This window comes from Lynx rufus, unplaced genomic scaffold (assembly GCF_022079265.1).
Source record: "Lynx rufus isolate CCGP_SWC_20201006 ecotype Redwood Valley unplaced genomic scaffold, mLynRuf1.p SCAF_16, whole genome shotgun sequence".
Lineage (NCBI taxonomy): Eukaryota > Metazoa > Chordata > Mammalia > Carnivora > Felidae > Lynx > Lynx rufus.
This window is the reverse complement of record NW_025814830.1, coordinates 10,109,360-10,128,948: the sequence shown is the minus strand read 5'-3', so window position 1 is coordinate 10,128,948 and position 19,589 is coordinate 10,109,360. Positions and strand designations below refer to the sequence as shown.

General features: G+C 60.6%; 1 protein-coding gene across 2 annotated transcripts in view; it reads left to right on the top strand.

Moving 5' to 3' along the window:
- Positions 1–2,155: 2,155 nt before the first annotated feature.
- Positions 2,156–19,589, top strand: part of LTBP4 (latent transforming growth factor beta binding protein 4) — a 28,393-nt gene continuing 10,959 nt past the window's right edge. Inside the window, exons 1-22 of one of the 2 annotated variants that reach the window (XM_047079175.1) lie at positions 2,156–2,295; positions 4,137–4,195; positions 4,359–4,497; positions 5,055–5,164; positions 9,905–10,096; positions 10,282–10,529; positions 10,607–10,709; positions 11,106–11,180; positions 11,279–11,401; positions 11,953–12,117; positions 12,730–12,876; positions 13,009–13,116; positions 13,729–13,860; positions 13,945–14,070; positions 14,829–14,954; positions 15,477–15,719; positions 16,200–16,325; positions 16,414–16,533; positions 17,659–17,787; positions 17,994–18,119; positions 18,521–18,643; positions 18,834–18,965. In XM_047079175.1, the coding sequence (XP_046935131.1) occupies positions 2,156–2,295; positions 4,137–4,195; positions 4,359–4,497; positions 5,055–5,164; positions 9,905–10,096; positions 10,282–10,529; positions 10,607–10,709; positions 11,106–11,180; positions 11,279–11,401; positions 11,953–12,117; positions 12,730–12,876; positions 13,009–13,116; positions 13,729–13,860; positions 13,945–14,070; positions 14,829–14,954; positions 15,477–15,719; positions 16,200–16,325; positions 16,414–16,533; positions 17,659–17,787; positions 17,994–18,119; positions 18,521–18,643; positions 18,834–18,965 (2,992 nt within the window). Of the gene's footprint in view, positions 2,296–4,136; positions 4,196–4,358; positions 4,498–5,054; positions 5,165–6,354; positions 6,596–9,904; positions 10,097–10,281; positions 10,530–10,606; positions 10,710–11,105; positions 11,181–11,278; positions 11,402–11,952; positions 12,118–12,729; positions 12,877–13,008; positions 13,117–13,728; positions 13,861–13,944; positions 14,071–14,828; positions 14,955–15,476; positions 15,720–16,199; positions 16,326–16,413; positions 16,534–17,658; positions 17,788–17,993; positions 18,120–18,520; positions 18,644–18,833; positions 18,966–19,589 lie in introns of those variants that run through there. The other variant, XM_047079176.1, reaches the window with a different exon arrangement.

The window sequence follows — 19,589 nt, the reverse complement described above, 5'->3', positions numbered from 1 at the left end:
TAAGAAAATCTCGAACACTAAAGACATTTGTCTGTCTGTTAATACCAGGGATAAAACCCAGCGTGTGAGCACACGATGGGAGGAAGCTTCTGGAATGTCACAGCACCAGAACTCAGGGATTCTGAAGGGTTGAGATCAGATCAGGATCCAAGGGATGACATAGAAACGACCCCGGGAGATAGTGGCACTGATGGGGAAGGATTGGGAGCTGGGGACTCCAAATTCAGGGGGGATGGGAAGCCAACGCCATCCCCGGAAGTTGTAGTGGTGAGCCAGAGGCTGTTGCCTAGCAACGAGCATTGAAGATGCCCCGGATCCCAGGCAGAAGGGAGAAATTTCAGCAGCGCCCCCAGCAAATGCTCCAGCCACAGGGTAGGAGGTGAGGAGGAGGGCAACGGAGGGGGGCATGGGGGGCCAGGACATGCTGTCCTGCAGGGCCATGTTAACAGGGATTGTGGGGGCTTCCCCAAAACAGGGACACGGAACACATTCAGTGGGCAGTCAGGCACTCCCTCATCATGCTAAGACAGCCCACGAATGTCCCTGAGTGTCATCGTTACTGCTCTAAGGGGCTGCGTGCCCCTGGATGGTGGGTGGGCCTGGATTTCTGGGTGTCCGTGTGGGATGGAGGTGTGGATTGCTGTAGGTGGCAGTAACAGTGTGAGCGGGGCTATGTGAGTTACCCGGTGCTCACTGTAACAGGGGAGGGTGAAAGGGTCGCCCCTCCACTGGAAGGAGCAGGAATGGGGGATGAGGACAAAGCTGGATAGGTTGATGTTCTCAGCCTAGGGTGGGCCCTCTGATCAGGGAAGGTGGCCTAGTATCCTGTGTGGGTGGAGCCTGTGATCCACTGGGGGCGGAGCTAGCGATCCAGAACTGGAAACTAAAAGGCTCAAAAACCGCCTGGAGGGATGGGGCCTGGAACCTCGGAGGCGGGGCAAATATGAAAGGGGTGGGGCTTGGGATCCTAAGCACGGGGCTGCACCGGAATTCGCTATGGGAAGGGCAGTGGCCTTAAATTCAGACGGGAAGGGGGCAAGTAGGGAGCGGGGGTCGGAAACTCAGGGGGCGGTGCCTTTGGGAGAAGAGAGGCGGGGCAAATTTCGAGGGGGGGGGGAAAGGATGGGGCCTTGAGTTTAAAATGAAGTAAAGGGGCTGGGCTTGTGACCTACGGAGATGGGAAACCATAAGCAAAGCTTGGAGCCTGGACCTCCCTAAAGAGAGAGCAGATAGGGCCTAAGGCCCTCTGAGGCTTGGGGTCCCCAGAAAGGGAGGGGACTAGAATTCTCTAAAGAGAGAGTCTGTAATTCTGGCAGTGGGAGGGGTGCTGTTGGGAATCTTTAAAGGTTCAGGATAGGGAAGGGGAGTCTGGTACCCCCTAGGGGCAGCTGCGGAGAGGGGTGTAAGGAGGAGAACAGTTCTCTAGGAGCCCCTTGGAAGCCAAGTCTGTGGGTCAGGGGCAGAGACTCGGTCCTGTGATGGACAGAGGCTACAACCTTCCGAGGAACAAGATTCTGCTTGTTGGACCCGGAACCCCAGCAGCACAGGGCCTTGAGAAGGGGAAACCCTTTGGGAAGGTGCAGGGTGGGCCTGGGGCCACAGAGCGGTCGGACCTGGGGCCTACTGCAGGATTAGCACTACCCCCCACCCAGAATCCTGAGCCTCTAGTGTGAGTAGTGGACACCTATGGGGGTTTCCAGCGTTTACACCAGTCAGGGAGCAAATTCTGATCAAATTCTCCCACTACTGTGAGCGAAGGATGAGGCCTGAGTCTAATTTAAGGGACTGCCCACTGCCTATGCGTCCCTCCCAACCGTGGTGGTGGTGGGGGGGGGGTCCCAGCACCTCCGCTCTTGGGCTCTCCTTCACAAGTTGGTACCCGACTCCCGATTTCGCCTCCAGCACTGAGAACTCCAGGCCCCAGCGCCCCCCGCCCGGCACCTGTCCCGCTAGCCCCTCCCCTGCCGCCTTCCGATTGGCCGCGCGGACAGCGCCCCCTGGCGGCACCGGGCTCTGATTGGCGGGAAGTTCGCAGCCGCGGCTAAGACTGTGGAGAAAATGAGTCGGCCTCGGGCGGGGGCGGGGGGCGGGGCCGCGCCAAGCCGGACCCGCTGGACAGACGGCCCGCCTGGAGCGGGACTCCACGCCGGACACGATGCGGCGGCCTGGCCCCAGCGGCCGCCGCCCCCTCCTGCTGGTGCTGCTGCTGCCACTCTTCGCAGCCGCCGCCTCCGCCACCAGCCCCAGCCCCAGCGAGGCCGTCGAGGTTGCGGGGATCCCGGGCCGCCAGGCCGGGTAAGCCCCGCTGCGGCCCCTTCTTCCTTGTGCCCCCTCCATCCAATAAGTCTGGTGGTCCGTGAAGACCAGGACTTGCGGATTTAGGGGAATACGAACCCAGTGCTTCAGGGTAGGGATGAAAGAGCCAGAGCTCTTGGATTTGTTAGGGCCCTCTACTTTGCAGGGGTTAGAATCCGGGGAGTACTGAGATTTTGAGGCGAGGGAGTCCCCGCCGGTGTGATAGATGGATGTAGCCCCAGGGAATTCCAGGGTTGTTTTTTTGTGGGTTTTTTTTTTTTTTTCCGGAGAAGGGTCCCAGTTTATATGGGAATAGGGCTTTGAGTTTTCCTAAGATGATAGATGGGTGGGGCCCCCCAGCTAGGATGGGGTTCCCCAAGCTTCTTGGGCGCTTAAGGAGGAGTATGGGAGGTTATGAAGGGATTCTATGGTGGAGTTGAGATGTCCTGATTTTCTGGGGTTTGGGAACGACTGGATTAATTAAAGGGACCCTTGGGTTTTCCTAGTGACTTAGGAAGACGTGGACTTCGAGCCTGATGGCGGAGGGGCTTGCAAGGGGTTGTGCGGAGGGGGTTCCTCAGATCTCCTGAGGGTTGGGGATGCTCTTGTTTCCTAGAAAGAGGATCCCGGGCTTGAATGAGGTACCAGTGATTTCGCGGCAAAAGATCCAAAACTTCCTATAGATGCGGGGGTTATAGCCACCCTTCCTGTCTACGGGTGACGAGATCGAAGGAAGCAGTCTGCCCAGTACCCCCACCCCCCGCCCTGCGGCCCAGCGCTCCGTTACAAAGGCCCCGGGCTCTGCTCCCGCCTCGGTCTCTGCGAATGCGTTTAGTAACCCGAGCCGCGCCGGGGGCGGGGCCGGGAAGGGGTTAACGCAGAGAAAAGGCGGGAGGGATAACAGCAAGATCTGGGGTCCCGGAGGCTCCCATTCGGGCGGCCTCCTTCCCCACTGAGCCCCACCCGTCTGGAAAGAGTCATTGAGCCCGACGTCCCCTTCACAGCATCTCCCCACTGCCCTTCTCTCGGGGCCAGAGCGCGCGTCCTCGTCCTTCGTCCCCCTTAGCCTGGGGATAATGGATTTGTCTGGGGGGCCCCTTGGTTGCGACGCACTTGCGCTGGAGCTGAGGACTCCGCTACTCAGAATCTGAGACCCACTGAGCGGGGGATTTCTCAAAGAACTCCTTCCTCCTGGTCAGGCGGGAAACTGAGGCCCAAAGACAAGGAGATGCTGGCTCCAGGACACAGCGCGTGGAAGCGCAGGAACGGTCTAGAACTCGGACCTTGGGATTCCCAGTTCTGGGCTGTGGCTCCTTCTGTATCCCCCTCCTCCTCCTCCTCAGCACCCCGCTGGACCCACAGTCAAAAAGAGGACCTCCCTCCCCAGCCGCTGAGGCCTGTGGAAGTGGCGCCACCTGCTGGCCATGCTCGGGATGATGGCTGAGTCAAGGACAGAGATGTGCGGGAGGGCGGGGTTCTAGATTCCCAGGCAGTACCGGCTTGGCAGTGAACTTAAAGATCCACTTTGCGTCATTTAAAAAAAAAATTAAAAAATTAAGGCTTTAAAATGTCCTTACCAATAAGACTTTACCACTAAACACTTGAGAAAACAAATTAAAGTAGGGTTGCTGCGACTTTCATGCGCGGAGAATCTAAGCCATTTTGCGTCCCACTGTGCAGATGGGGAAGCAGGCATCCAGCGCAGTGCCACAAATTAATTAAACATCGATTTCGAGTTGCTCTCAAGCCTTCTCTTGACTTTCCCTCCCCTACCCACCGTTGCCCTCTTTGGGCAGTTTGAGAGGGTTAGGGGTCTGAGTGACTTCCACCCCTGTTTACAGCGTGGCTGCTTGTCGGTGCTGCCCAGGCCAGTCGCCCAAGAGAAGTCGCTGCGTCAGAGGTGGGTTCTTCTAGGTGGGGTATAGGCAGGGAGTGAAAGGGGGTAAGAGCAGAGGTGTCAGCCGCTCCCTTCCCCACCTCTCATCCCAGCCGGAATGCTGGATGCACTTGGTAGAAAGACTTGGTCCCTTCCTTCTCCACTAAGTCCCTGGCTGTCTCCAAAGCCTCCTGCAGGGTCCAGAGCTGCCCGCCTGAAAAGTGTGCAGGCCCTCAGCAGTGCCTGACCCCAGTGCCCCAGGTGCTGCCGAGCCCCAGCCCCAGCGCGAGGAAGAGACAGGTGTCCCTCAACTGGCAGCCACTGACGTGAGTGTGCAATCCCTCCCCTACCAGATGTTCAGGAGCTCCCGGCTCCCGCCACCAGCCACCATTCCCGGCACACGTTTCTTTCTGCTCCCTGCGTCTCTTTTCCTTTGGTCTCTCTCTGCCTCTCCCTGGCGACTTGGATCTCTGCTTCTATTTCTCCTTCTCGTGCCTATCGAAGTCTCTGTGTCTTTCAGTCTCCATCTCTCTGCCCCTGTCCCCATGTCCCTCTCTCTGTATTTGCTCTTTCCATCTCTGTCTCTTTCTGTTTCTCTCATTACCTGTCCCTTGCCCTCTCTGTCTCTCTGTGACTCTCTCTTTCTGCCTCTGTCTCTGTCTTCTTTGCTCTCTTTCTCTCCCTTCCTCATCTCTGTTTCTCCCCAAGCCTGTGAAGAACGTACAAGGTCTGGTCCCCGGAAAGGGATAGGGGTGGGGGGTGGGCAGAGCTGTTACTGGGAGATCTCGTGGCTCGAAAGGCCCTTTCCAGCTAGGGTTGGGTCGTGGGGAAAGGGGGTGTCAGTCTAACCGTGTTGACAGCGCCTCTGCCCTCTTCTATCCAGGCTTCAGGAGGCCCGAGCTCTGTTGAGACGAAGGCGGCCCCGTGGGCCAGGGGGCCGGGCACTGCTGAGAAGGAGGCCCCCACAGCGCGCCCCTGCCGGCCAGACCCGGGGTAAGAACATCCGCCCTTCCTCTGCCGGGGGGCAGGGGGGTGGGTTCCGGGCCAGATAAAGCCGTCTGGTTCCCACGGTCCAGCCGCCGCCTAGCTGCCCCCCGTTGTAGCTCAGCCCCCCAGGACACGGACCCTCTAGGGACCCTGGCGTCCGGCCGTGCGAGGTGAGCCCGGGACAGGACCAGACGCCGGCCAGAGGCGCTGACCCGCGGGGGTGGGGCCGGGAAGCCAGGCGTCCGGGCTCCCTGCGGCCGAAGAGGGGGGCGCTGTCCCGGCAGAGAGCGCAGCCCAACTAGCCCAGACAACAAAAGCGATTGTGCGGGTTGGCGCCTGCCCGGTCACCGAATGCCCAAAATTGCGGGGCGGCTGGGAGCCAAAGGCCTCCCCCTACTTCCACGACCCTCCCCCTGCCCTCCTCCCACTCCAGCTCTCGGCCCCTGGGCTAGCACAACCACCCTCTAAAGTCCCCCTCCTGTTGTGGCCTTCAGCCCAGATGTGTCCCCTTCTCCCTAAAGTCTTCCAGATGTGGGCATCCAGCCAGATGTGAGGACCCCCGCCCACAGCCTCAATCCACCGTTTGCTCTTTCTTATCCATTCTGACTTCTCCTACCAGGTGTGGGGTGCTGGCCAGATGTGGCTGCATCCCCAAACGTGCCCCCCAGCGTCCTGCCCACCATCCAGACCCTCAATTCTTTCATGTGCCCAGGTGCACCGACCCTTCTCCTCTCCCCCAGATGTGCCACCTGGCTGCCCAGATGTGCCATGACAGCCCCCTATCCAGATGAAGCCTCTCTCTCTGGGTCTAGGGCGGAGAATCAGCCTGTACCGGCCTCCCCAAATGTGGCCCCCACTCCTCTTTCCTCTTTATGGATTCGGCCCTGTCTAGGGGGAAACCGGCCCGCCCCCACCTGTTCCCTTCCCCGCCGCTCCCCTGCGGGCCCCATTCACTTGTTGGTGCGAGGCGGGGGCAGACGGGGCGCCCCCTCCCCCCTGCGAGTCTAGCGCCCAGCCTGCGCGCCTCTGGCTACGCGCCCAGGCCCACGCGCCCCCGCGCGGCCGCCGGGGAGGGAGTGGTGGGGAGGGGGGGGCCTGAGCGGGGGCGCGGCCGCCCTCCCCCGCAGGCGGGCGGGCGCGGCCGGGCCCCTCGGGCGGGCTGGGGCGGCGGCGCGGCGGAGCGCGGCGCTGCAGCCATGGCGGGCGGCGCGCGGGTGTCGCTATTGGTGCTGCTGGCGCTGCTCGGGCCGCAGCCCGTGCCGGGCCGGCCCCGAGAGCGCCTCCGCGTGCGCTTCACCCCCGCCGTGTGCGGCCTGCGCTGCGTCCATGGGCCCACCGGCTCCCGCTGTACCCCGACCTGCGCGCCCCGCAACACCACCAGCGTGGACAGCGGCGCGCCCGGCGGGGCGGCCCCGGGGGGACCCGGCTTCCGCGCCTGTGAGTGCGGGGTGGTGGTCCCGAGGGAGGGGTTCCCAGGGGGAGGAGGATCCCCGGGGACGGGAGAGACAGTTCCCCCAGGAGAGGGAGCCCAGATTCTGTGTACGGTAGTGTTGGGGAATCCCTGGGGTATTAAGGAAGGGAGACTTAAATTCCTGGCTTTTGGGGTTGAGTCCTGAGGGTCCCGATTTTGCAAAGCAATGAGGGTTCGCAGGGACCTGTGGCGTCCCACGTGAGGGGACTGGGGCAGGCTTTCATGCCTTTGAGTCAAAGTGGGGATACCAGAATTGAGGAGCCTGGGAGCTTTGGGGAAGGGGGCCCCAATGCTGAGATTGTAAGGAGTCCTTGGAGACTAAGGGAGAGTTTCAGGGCCCCGAGGGGTGTCCCAGTTTCTTTATCTTTGGTTGGGAGGGGTTAGGAAAGGATGCGAATGCCTGTGAGGAGGGGGGTTGGGGTGAGGAAAGTTGATCGGCAGAGCTGAGGGGGACAGGGTCCCTAGAAGGAGGGTCTCTGCGGGACTCTGAGTTGCAAGGGTCGCACGTGGGAGAGAAACCCAGATAGGAGGCCTAGGGGAAGGGGCGCCCCCTGGGGGCAGAGGGGACAGGAGGGCGCGCACCAGGCACCCCTACAGATAGGGAGCCCCCCGCCGGGTTCAGGTGAGGTGGGGAGGGCGGGTCACCTGTTGGCCCCAGGGTGCAGGGATGGGCTGGCTCTCTGGGTCGCGGCCTACCTGCCCCCAACCCCAGAGGCCCTCTGGAGTGGGGAGTGGGGGCCCCTGGCTCTGAGAACTCGCCCAGCCTGGCCCCTAGCCAATCCAGCCCTGGCCGGCGTGAGCTCATCTCCCGCCTGAGCCCCCGCCCGCTGCCACTCCCTCCCTCCTCCCCTTCCTCCCTCCTGCCTACACTCCCTCCCGGCCCAGCCCCAACGCGCCCGTGCCAGGCGCCGTGCCCAGGCGGGTGCCAAGCCCCTGGAGGCACAAGAGGGGCATGTGAAGGGGGGCTGACCTCGGCAGGACCCCAGTGTCCTCAGCTCCTTATTCCTCCAGAGGCGTGGGGCATGGAGTTGGCCGTGCCCATGTAGCAACACGTCCTGGGTGTGGGAGCCCCAAGGGAGCTGGGTGGGGGGCCAGCATTCAGACCAAGAGAAGGCGGAGAAATGCCCGAGGAGGCTGGGAAATGCCCTGAGACCTAGCTGGATTACCATGCCTGCCAGCAGAGACCCTTGCTATTTTGGAATCTTGATTCCTAGTGAAGCCTCTCCGGCTACTCAATTAAGGACCCTTATTAGGACACTCTGGAGTCCTGCCTGGCCTGACTCTCCTAACTAGGGGAGCCCAGAGTCTCAGCCTTCAGACCCTAAGCCTCCTCCCCACCCCTATCAACAGACTCCAGAGACCAGCCCCTCCAGTAAAGTTCCCTCCCATTCTTCTGATGTAATCCCCCAAACTGTGCCCCTCACCAGACAACTCTGTAGTATTGTCCCTCAGCTATTCCTCCCTGCTTCCCACAGAAACCCTAGACTACAGACCCTATGTAGTGATAACTCCACTCCCCAGTTGAATTCTTTCCACAAAAGACTTCCATTCTCTTATATTTCCAACTAAGTGCCATCGGATTCCCGATTCCTGTCTTTCCAAGCCTCGCTTTTCCAGCTGACCACCCTCCCCAGGAACTTCTGATCCATCTATCTTCAGAGAACCCCAGAGGGTCTTGCTCAGCTGATTCTCACAAGAAGACTCTCCACAGACACTGTGACTGCCCCCCTAGGCAGCCATTCATCCAAAGACTTGGGCACCTAATCCCTTAGTTGAGAGGGGATGTGAGATCCACAGTATCTTAGAATCTTCTCAGACAATTGAGGCTCTTGTGTGCTGGGGACTCCCAGGGAATCCCATTTCTCCATGTAAATCCTTTTCTCAGCACCCTCAAACTAGCTGTCCCCTAGAAGGCACTAGAGTCCTGTTTTCTGGGCAACTTCCCCAAAGGATTTAACGGACTTCTTCTGTTGAAAGGGAGCTTCGGTTTCTTCTGAGCTAGGCTCTCTTTCCATTCTAGAAACCTTAAGCCATCTTTGAATCCCAGAGTACTGCACTCTATCTGATCTCCTTCCAGGAGTCCAGTCTCTTTACCCTTCTAAATTGAAGGGGCTCCCTCTACGCTTTCCCTGTCTCCAGTGTGTGGCTCAGAATCCCACACACGCCTTCCTGGACGGCCCCAGCCGCCTGCCCCCTTCCTCCCCTCCGCACAGCTGTCTCCAGCTGTTCTCTGCAGCCCCGGGGGAGAAAGGGAGGGGGTGCCCTCGCAGGATACGTCCGGCCTTCTTTGGCTCAGCGGGCTCGGGGCTCCCCAAGGGTCCGGAATGCGGAGCCGCCGCCCTACCCCCGCCGCACCCCTCTCTTTGTTTACCCCGCCGCACAGCTGGCAGAGCCCCGCCCAGAGGTGGCCTGGGGCCCAGCGAGGGCGCGCAGAGGGGAGAGGAGGCGCGTTCCCGTCGCGGCCCCGCCCCCGGGCGACAGGAGGCGGGAAGGCAGAGCTAGAACTCTGGAGCGGGAGCCGGAGGGGAGGTGGGCGGAGACAAAGCGCGGTGGGTGGGGCTAGGACGCCCAGATAGCCGAGGAGGTGGGGCGGGAGGAGCGTGAGCCCGAGAGCCCGGGGAAATCCGCGTGAGGAAAGGAAGGTGGGCGGGGCTAAAGGCAGCAGGTTAAACACCTAGATAGGCGAGCTTTAGAATCCCGGGGGTAGAAGGTAATGTGGGCAAGGCTCTTAGAAGGCGAGGCAGAGCCAGTGGGCGGAGATTGAGTGTCGTGGACCTGGCCAGACGGAATGTGCGCGTGCCTAGAATGCTAAAGAGACAGAGTTGGGAAAGGGGAGTGGTGTTAGGGGGTGGCCAAAACGTTGATTTAGGCAATGGAAGAGACCAGCGCCGGGTCTGCGTAGCTAGAACAGCAAAAAATCCAGCCTGGTGAAAAGATGGGCGGGGCTAAGTGCTAAGGAAAGAACTTGAGTGGTCGCGGCTGAGCCAATGGGCGGGGACAGCGCTGCCTGGGTGGGGCTGGAACACGGTGGACTCGACCTCAAAGTGGGACTCGAGAGGAAGGGCGGAGTGACCTGAAAGTGAAGAGCGGGAGGGCGTGGTGAACTGACCCAGTGGGAGGAGCTATACCAGAGGGCTGTAAGACCGGACCCAGCCAATGCAGGTGGTCTGGGTGGGTGGGGGTGACACAGGACAGCTCAAGGCGGAGCGGCTTACAACCACTAGGTGACAACGTTAGGGTCTGAGTTAGCCTCTCTCCTCCCCCTCCCCCCCCAGTCCTGTGTCCCTTGATCTGTCACAACGGCGGTGTGTGCGTGAAGCCTGACCGCTGCCTCTGTCCCCCGGACTTCGCTGGCAAATTCTGCCAGCTGCATTCCTCAGGCGCCCGGCCACCGGCCCCAGCCATGCCAGGTCTCACCCGCTCGGTGTACACCATGCCACTGGCCAACCACCGCGACGACGAGCACGGTGAGGAGGGCGCGGCCAGGGTCCCCTCTGATCCCTCTGTCCACTACCTCGCCGTTTCTCTGACCCCCATCTTTCCTGCCTTCCCCTAAGCACCCTTCTCCAGTGCGCCCTTCCGCCCATTCCTAGTCCCAGTCCGTAAGAACTGGGGTGTAGACACCCCTTTGCCCCGCCGTGCCTCCCTCCAGGCGTGGCGTCCATGGTGAGCGTCCACGTGGAGCACCCGCAGGAGGCGTCCGTGGTGGTGCACCAGGTGGAGCGTGTGTCCGGCTCTTGGGAGGAGGCGGACGCCGAGGCAGTGGCACGGGCGGAGGCGGCGGCGCGGGCGGAGGCGGCGGCGCCCTACACGGTGCTGGCACAGAGTGCGCCGCGCGAGGACAGCTATTCGGATGCCTCGGGCTTCGGTTACTGCTTTCGAGAGCTGCGCGGAGGCGAAGTGAGCAGAGGCGGGTGGGGAGGGGCCCGGAGCGTGCCACCACGCGGGGGCGCGCTCACCCAACACTTTTCCCACAGTGTGCGTCCCCGCTGCCCGGGCTCCGGACGCAGGAGGTGTGCTGCAGAGGGGCCGGCTTGGCCTGGGGCGTTCACGACTGTCAGGCATGCTCGGAGCACCTGGGTAAGTCCCAGGACGTCCCCGAGGTGCTTGGAGCTGGGGAGAGGTGATAACCCCGTGGCTCCTGGTACCCTGCCCATAGACAAACCCTGTTCACAAATTCTAACCACACGTACCCTGTTGTGGGGATCATTTCCAGTCTAGATCTATCCATACCGCTCTGGTACCGCCCACTCCACTTTCTGACTTTGTTTACTCTGTTCTCACCCCACATTTATACCATGGCCCCACTCATAAATTTCTGGAACCTCCCACGTTGCCTTCTGCCAGACGGCTTATCTCAGGCTCACCTTGCACTCAAGCCACACTCATCTTTTAATCTCTCCCATCCCTCTTTTGTCCCCGCCCATCTATTTTGGCTCCGCCCGCCCCTGGCCCACCCCTCTCTTCTCTCCACAGGCATTTCCGACCGAGTGGGCACCCCAGATGGACCGTGTCCAACCGGCTTTGAAAGGGTTAATGGGTCCTGCCAAGGTGAGCGGGGGCAGGAGTGGGAAGGGCTTGGCTCTACGAGCCGGGCTGGCAGGGAGCTCCCATCCCTGATGCCCCTGAGCCCACGGCATTCCTCCTAGATGTGGATGAGTGCGCGACCGGCGGGCGCTGCCAGCACGGGGAGTGTGCAAACACGCACGGTGGGTACACGTGCGTGTGTCCGGACGGCTTCCTGCACGACTCGTCCCGCAGCAGCTGCATCTGTGAGCCACGGGAGAGGGTTGAGGCTGGATTGCCCGCCTGTCCGCCAGGCCCTCAGACCCCATACCAGAGCACCCCCGGGGTCTTTAATTCCCTTAGACTCCCACGATCCCCCCAGACTCCCGGGTCCCCCCACTCTTATTAGACACCCCCCCCCCAGAACGTCTCGGATTCTTACATACTCTCAGACTCCTTGGACCTTCTTCAGCCCCTCTAAGAACCCCTCAAACTTTTAGATCCATATCCCTCCCGATCTTCAGACTTCCTTTAGCTTTTCTCAGGCCCCCAAATCCCTTCCTCTCCCTCGACCACCAGACCTTCTGCAGACCTTGGATCCTTCTCAGATTCTCCCATTGCCCCCTCAGGCCCTAAACCTTTCTCACACCTCCAGACCCCTCACCTCTCCTGAATGGCCTTTACAGACTTCTTCTGAATGGCCTTTACACCCACCAACCCCTCCCGGGGACCATCCTCCTGTCTCCCAGATCCCTTCGCCCCCACCGTTCCCTATAGTCGAAAGCCTGCCCTGAAGAATTTCCTCCCCCACCCCCAGCCCAGCACGTGATCTCAGAGGCCAAAGGGCCCTGCTTCCGCGTCCTCCGCGACGGTGGCTGCTCCCTGCCCATTCTGCGCAATATCACCAAGCAGATCTGCTGCTGCAGCCGCGTGGGCAAAGCCTGGGGTCGAGGCTGCCAGCTCTGCCCACCGTTTGGCTCAGGTGAGCAGCCTCCTGCCCGGCCTATTTCTAGACTTGACTAAACACGGTGCCCACCCTAGGTGCCCCAGGCCCTCAGATCCCCAGAGTAGACTCCACCAGGGTTCCACCTCACCTTTGGCCACCCCCACCCACCCCTGAGACAAACCCCTTCGCATCAACCCCAGCCTTGACTACCCCTAGCCCTTGAGGTATGCTGCCTGCCCAACCCTGTCCCCAAGCTTTGGCCAAGTCTGGAGTTCCAGAGATCCTGCCTTCAGTCTAAGCTCCGTCCCCACCCCAGATATGCCCTTCCCAGAGACAGTCCCCTGGCAGTGTAGCTTCTACCTAAAAACCAGACCCTTCAACAAACCAAAGCAGATCCCACCTTCAACCCCTATCCCTGTCCCTCTCCCAAATAGGAAAAAACATCCTTGGTCCCACTCATACCCTCAGGGACGTCCCATTCTTTGGCCAGTGTACCACCCCAAACCAACATCCAACCCAAACCCCTGACACACACCCAGGCCAAGCCTTGCCCCCAGTCAAGGCCAGATTCTAGATTCCTCTTCTGTCTCATTCCTTCCTGCTTTCATGCCCTCTCTCTGCCCCTCTCCCTCCCTTTCTTGTTCCTAGAGGGTTTTCGGGAGATCTGTCCAGCTGGCCCTGGCTACCACTACTCGGCCTCTGACCTCCGCTACAACACCAGACCCCTGGGCCAGGAGCCACCCCGAGTGTCCCTCAGCCACCGGGCTCCACCCTCCACCTCTCGGCCACCCACAGGTGAGCTGGCTTCTGGAGGAAGAGGTGTCATCTCTGGGGGGCTGCCCTAGCCTCATAAGGAGGGGGACACCCAAATCCAGCTCTCCATTCATTGATATTCCTTTGTTTTTTGTTTTTTTTTTTTTAAACCAGGCTTTCTGCCCACACACCGTCCAGAACCCCGACTTGAGCCAAGGCCGGGCCCTGAGCTTCCCCTGCCCAGCATTCCTGCCTGGTCTGGTCCTGAGATCCCCGAATCAGGTGCAGTAGAGGGGATCGAGGGCATCAATGGGGGTATCACAGGTGGGGGTTCTAGCGGGGAGCTCCAAGGTGAAGATTCCAGGTTAGGGATGTTACAGCCAGAGGACTTAAGGAATGTGTGGGAAGAGAGAAAGATTTGGAGAGCTGAGTGTTGGGTAACATTAGGAGCTGGTGTCAGACAGGCCTGGGTTCAAGTTCTCACTTGATTGCACAAGTCATTTAACCTCTCTGAGCCTCAGTGTCCTTATCTGTAAAATGAGGATCATTGTGAGGATTCACTGAACTATCCCTGAAGAGTCTGCCACATAGTAAGTGCTGAGTTAATGTTGGACAATTGTTTTTCACACAGAGGGCACTAAGAACGTATCTCGGTCAGAGGACCGGAAAGCAAATATTCAGAAATGGAGACTTTGGGGGTGGCAATAAGGGGAATTCAGGCAGAGGATCTGATGAGAAGTCCCATAATAAAGGAGCGGAGGATCAGAGGTGGAAGAAGGGTGGGGAGGGACAGACATGAGGGTGTCTTAGGCAGAGCGTCTGAAGGAATTGTACGGGGGTGAAAGGGACAGAGGATTCAGAGATGGGGGAACCCTGGCTGACTGGACTCCCCAGGTCCCTCTGCGGGCGTGTGTCAGCGCAATCCCCAGGTCTGCGGCCCAGGACGCTGCATCCCCCGGCCCAGTGGCTACACCTGCGCGTGCGATTCGGGTTTCCGGCTCAGCCCGCAGGGCACACACTGCGTCGGTGAGCCCGACAGAGAGGGTGGACGGAGGCGGGGCGGGGAATCTCTGCCAACCTCCTCCTGACCAGCCCCTTCCTGGTCCTCAGACGTGGACGAATGCCGCCGCGTGCCCCCGCCCTGTGCCCCCGGGCGCTGTGAAAACACGCCAGGCAGCTTCCATTGCGTGTGCGGCCCGGGCTTCCGAGCCGGCCCGCGGGCTACGGAGTGCTTGGGTGAGAAATCCGCCCTGCCCAGCTCCAGGCTCCACCCCTGCCCGGGTCTCCCTCCAGCAGTTCCCGCCCTCCCACGCTTCCCCCACGCTCCCGGTCCCGCCCCCAGACCCGCTCCAGCTCTCCCTTCGGCCCCACCACTGCTTCTTCCCCGCCCAGCCGGCTTTTCCCGACGGGGCGGGTCCCTGCTGTACAACTAGCAGACTTCTCTCCCCAACCCTGTCCCGCTGCGTTCCTCCCTTGGCCCCGCCCCCACCATATTCCCAACTAGCTCCCGCCCTCCCTCAGGCCCCGCCCCTGTTCTACAACCGCGGCAACCTAGCACCTGACTCCTGATTCCTAACCTGCCGCACCTGGGCCCGGTACTCTAAACGCCCCTTGCCTCGCTTCTGCCCTCCCTTGGTTCGGTCCCCATAGCCGCCCTTCCCTCCATTGCCCTGCCTAGATCCTGCCTTTCCCAAATTGCCCCCCCCCTCACGGTTCCCCTCTCCGCCTCTGCCCTGCCCGGCTCCCCAGTCCTCATCTTGCCCTTCCTTCTCACCTGCCCCGCCCCCCCCCCCCCGTCCGCCTACGCCTCAATCCTACCCATTCCTTGCTGTCCTTACTGTCTCTGGCTCGCTCCCCAGTTGGGCCCAGGCCCAAGTCTGGCTCCGCCCCTGCCCTCCCCTCCTTCCATCCTCCCAGAGCCCTCGGAGGGCGGGCGTGGGGGCCGTGAGGGGGAGTGTCTGCCCCAGTCTGAACCTCCGGGTTTGTGACTACAGACGTGGACGAGTGCCACCGCGTGCCGCCGCCGTGTGACCGCGGGCGCTGCGAGAACACTCCAGGCAGCTTCTTGTGCGTGTGCCCCGCTGGGTACCAGGCTGCTCCCCACGGAGCCGGATGCCAGGGTGAGGAACTGACAGGGACAGAGGGGAAGGGGATGTGCGGGGAAGGGTAGAGTGGCAGTGATGAGGGATGGAGAAACTGAGCAAGAGGCAGGGGGAGGCTGATTGCTGCGAGACGGGGCGGGGGGAGGGGGCAAGTTCTGAGAACCAGACACGTAGCCTGATGGCTGTAGAGACACAGTGACACGGGGACGGAGAGGCCAAGTGATCGAAAACAGAAAAGCTGAGTCATTGAGGATGGAGAGGCTGGAGGATGGAGAGAGATGTCAATTCTGGGGGAAGGGGGTAGAGTTATGGAGAACAGGACAGAAAGACGCCGACTGATGCTGACTAGAGTTCTAGGAGGCGGACAGGAAGCTTGGGGATTGATCAGGTAGAGGGATGTAGGGTGGAGAATTTGAATAATGGGGAATGGGGGGCAGAACGAGACAGACAAGGAGGCAGACTGATGGAGGTCAGGGAGGCAGAGGGGAGCACGGGGTGGGGGACATAAAGGTGTGACTCTGGGCCCCTTGCCCCGGGCAGATGTGGACGAGTGCACGCAGAGCCCAGGCCTTTGTGGCAGAGGGGTCTGTGAGAACCTGTCTGGCTCTTTCCGCTGTGTTTGCCCGGCTGGCTTCCGGGGCTCGGCGTGTGAAGAAGATGTGGATGAGTGTGCCCAAGAGCCACCGCCCTGCGGGCCAGGCCGCTGTGACAACACGGCTGGCTCCTTCCACTGTGCCTGCCCTGCTGGCTTCCGCTCCCAAGGACCGGGGGCCCCGTGCCAAGGTGAGGGTGCCGAATGCAAGCCCACTCCACCCCCATTTGCTGTGGGGACTGGAAAGAGACATGGTTGGGGTCAGAGAGGCAGAGTAATGGGGCTTGGTGATGGAGGACAGGGGCAGAGGAGTACTGAGAGGGTGGGGAGGGTCTGATTCAAGTCTTCTCCCCTTTCTGCAAATATGAGGGTGCTCTCCCTTCCGCCTCCCTTTTGGAATGATACTTTTGTGCTTGTGGGAACCCTAGGGAGGGGACAACTGACATGGGGAGGGCAACATGCAGGAAGTGGTGCCCTAGCTTCACCCTGGCAGCTGGAGAGACCATTAATGGGGAAACAGGGAAGGAATCTGTCCTCCTGGGAGATGGGATGAGCCTGGGCAAAGTCCAAGAGACTGCCTCCAGACTGCAATGTTGGGGTAGGTGGTGATGGCAATGGAGATGTTTGGGTCCAGGCCCCTTTCTCAGCCCCACTGGTCCCCTCTGCCCCAGATGTGGACGAGTGTGCCCGTAGCCCCCCGCCCTGTGCCTATGGCCGGTGTGAGAACACAGAAGGTGGCTTCCAGTGTGTCTGTCCCACCGGCTTCCAACCCAACGCTGCCGGCTCTGAGTGCGAGGGTGAGGCCGGGGAGGGAGGGAGGCATGTGGATGGGGGAGGGGGGCTTTGGGCTGCTCCTTCAAGGCCACCTTCTCCCCTGCCCCCCAGATGTGGATGAGTGTGAGAATCATCTGGCATGTCCTGGACAGGAGTGTGTGAACTCACCTGGCTCCTTCCAGTGCAGAGCCTGTCCTGCTGGCCACCACCTACACCATGGCCGATGCACTGGTGAGACCAAGCCCTGGCTATGACCTTAGACCTGCACCGTGACCCCTGACCTGGCCCATTATCTCCTGACCTGGACCTCAATCCTCTGGACCCTGACCCTCAGAGTCTGATTGTGACTCTTGACCTAGATTATGGGCCTCTGACCCATATTGCAAGTCCTGGCCTGGACCACCACCCTTGACTCTGAATGTGACTTCTGATTCTGTGGCCCCTGAACCCTCAACCTGTCTGTGACATTTGAACCTAACCATAACCCCTACTGATAAACTCTCCCTACAACCCTGATAGCAATTGTAACCCTTCTGATCCTGACTGTCCCTTGACCCTGAATGTGACCTGTGACTCCTAAACTTGACCATGACATTTGACCTAATCATAACTCCTGACCATAACCCTTGACTCTCTGTGACCTTTGATCTTGTCTCTTTCATTGACCCTGCCCATTCTCAGAATACCTTCCCTGGCGTATTGGGTTCATGATCCCTGACCCTGACCCCTGACTAGAGGCAGAATTCTGGACTCTGTTACCCCTGACCTGAATTGGTCTCAGATTCCAGTCACTGACTGTAACCCCTGATTTAACAGAATGCCATCCCATCATCTTGGTTTATAATACCTGACCTCTTACCCTAATTAATTTCTGACCCCAGTCCTCGTCCAGAGTCCCTTCACTGACTCCAGGATCCTGGCACAGGGAGTTGCCAGAAAACCCGACCTACAAGACCCCCAATTATGGTCGCCAGAATCAGGGAATCTTGGTCTCTCCAACCTGCTCCTGCTATGGATCTTTCAGCTCATATCCAACTCAAGACACTACCCACCAACTTCTCTAGAGCCCTCTGCCACAAGAGGATCCATCCAGCGTCCCTAAACCAGACCCCTCCCCCCCCTTTTTTTTTTGAGACAGTGAGAGACAGAGCATGAGCAGGGGAGGGGCAGAGAGAGAGAGAGGGAGACACAGAATCTGAAGCAGGCTCCAGGCTCTGAGCTGTCAGCACAGAGCCCTACGAGGGGCTTGAACTCACGGACTGTGAGATCATGACCTGAACTGAAGTCGGATGCTTAACCGACTGAACCACCCAGGCGCCCCAAACCAGACCCTTTCTGAAACCCCTGTTCCCACAGATGTGGACGAGTGCAGTTCGGGTGCCTCCTGCGGCCCCCATGGCCACTGCACTAACACCGATGGCTCCTTCCGCTGCAGCTGCGCGCCGGGCTACCGGGCGCCGTCGGGTCGGCCTGGGCCCTGCGCAGGTGGGCAGGGTGGGGAGAGGGCGGCGAGAGGACCGGAGAACCTGGGGGTGGGGTCCGGGCTCCTGGACAAAGCCTGATGGGGAGGTAGAAGCTGGACTAAAAGGATGTGGGTGGGGCTTAGAAACCCGCCCTCTGGGGTGTGGCTAGGGGCGGAGTTGATGCTTCTTGGGCCAGGACCCCGCAGCCCTATTTCTCCCATACCCTAGATGTGAACGAGTGCTTAGAGGGAGACTTTTGTTTTCCCCACGGCGAGTGCCTCAACACCGACGGCTCCTTTGCCTGCACTTGTGCCCCCGGCTACCGGCCCGGACCCCGCGGAGCCTCTTGCCTCGGTCCGTACCCAGGCTGGGCCTGGACCGGGAAAGGGTGGGCTTTCACCCAGAAAACCGGGACGGGGAGAGGGCGGAGGCGGCGCCTGACGTTTTGGACTGAGGTCTCAAAGCGTCAAAGCGGGGCTTGTGGAGCCTCTTGGCGTCGGCCAGGGAGGGGAGGGGTTTGGAGGGGGAAAGGCGGAGTCGGGATAAACTGCTCCGTGATTGGAAAGGACGGGGCCTGAACGCGTCGGGGGGGTGGGGCTTTCAGGGAAAGGAGGAGCCTAAGGCAGGCTGGGGGCGGAGGGGGGTGGGAAGAAGGGGAGACCTCAGCCAGAGAGGCGGGGCAAGGGCGGTGGAGGGGCTTGCCCGAGAATGATAAGCCGAGGAGGTGGTCCGCGGTTTCGGACACTGTCCTGCAGACGTGGACGAGTGCAGCGAGGAGGACCTCTGCCAGAGCGGCATCTGTACCAACACCGACGGCTCCTTCGAGTGCGTGTGTCCTCCCGGACATCGCGCCGGCCCAGACCTCGCCTCCTGCCTGGGTGAGAGGCGCCTGCCCGGCCTGATCCCTGCCCCTCTGCCTCTCCTGCTCTGCCATTTGCCTCCCCTCCACTGCTTCCTCCCTTCCCCGCTTCTGACTCTCCTCTCCCTTCCTTAACTCCCCCACCTGTTCTTATTTGCCCCCCAGCCTCCCCTGTTTCCCGCATCTGACTGCTCTGCCTCCTTTCTCAGACATAGACGAATGTCGAGAGCGGGGCCCGGCCCTGTGCGGGTCCCAGCGTTGTGAGAATTCCCCTGGCTCCTACCGCTGTGTCCGAGACTGCGACCCTGGCTACCACGCGGGACCTGAGGGCACCTGTGACGGTGAGACTACTCTCCTTCCCCGCTCCTGTCTCTAGAACTAGTTGCTGGAATGAGCTCCCTTGGGGACGGAGGAGGCGCACCCTGCCTTCCGGACTTGAGGGGAGGGAAGGAGCCGTCAACCAATGCACTTAACTGTGTCCCCCATCTCTGTGGTGGAAATAAGCCACCGGGGTGCCCTTGCATTTTCCCCTGGAGGTGAGGTGGGAAATGGGGGTGGAGGGGAGGGGAGACACTCCTACCAGATACCAGGCCAAGCCTCACTTCCAGAAGCAGCCCTCTCTGCTCCTCTAGCTCAGTGCACATTTTAGGCTAGACCCCAGCAAGACATCTCCTCCAGGAAGAACTGTTAGCGCCTCCACAGCTTCCAGTGGGTTTCTTTCTGTCTGGGTCCCTTGAAGCCTGCCTTCTTTCACCTTCCACCACTCCCTCTACTTCCAGCTGCCCTCCCGGTCACCGAGAGGGGCCCAACCCGGGCTGTCCTGGGCCCATCCTTTCCCAGTTCAAAATTCCCCAGGTTCCACTGTGCTGGGCCTTGCCCGTTTAAACACCGCCTCCCAAGTTCTATTCCAAGTCTCTCCGGATTCTGTGCTTTCCCCCATTCTTCAGACTTCTCCAGCGCCCCTG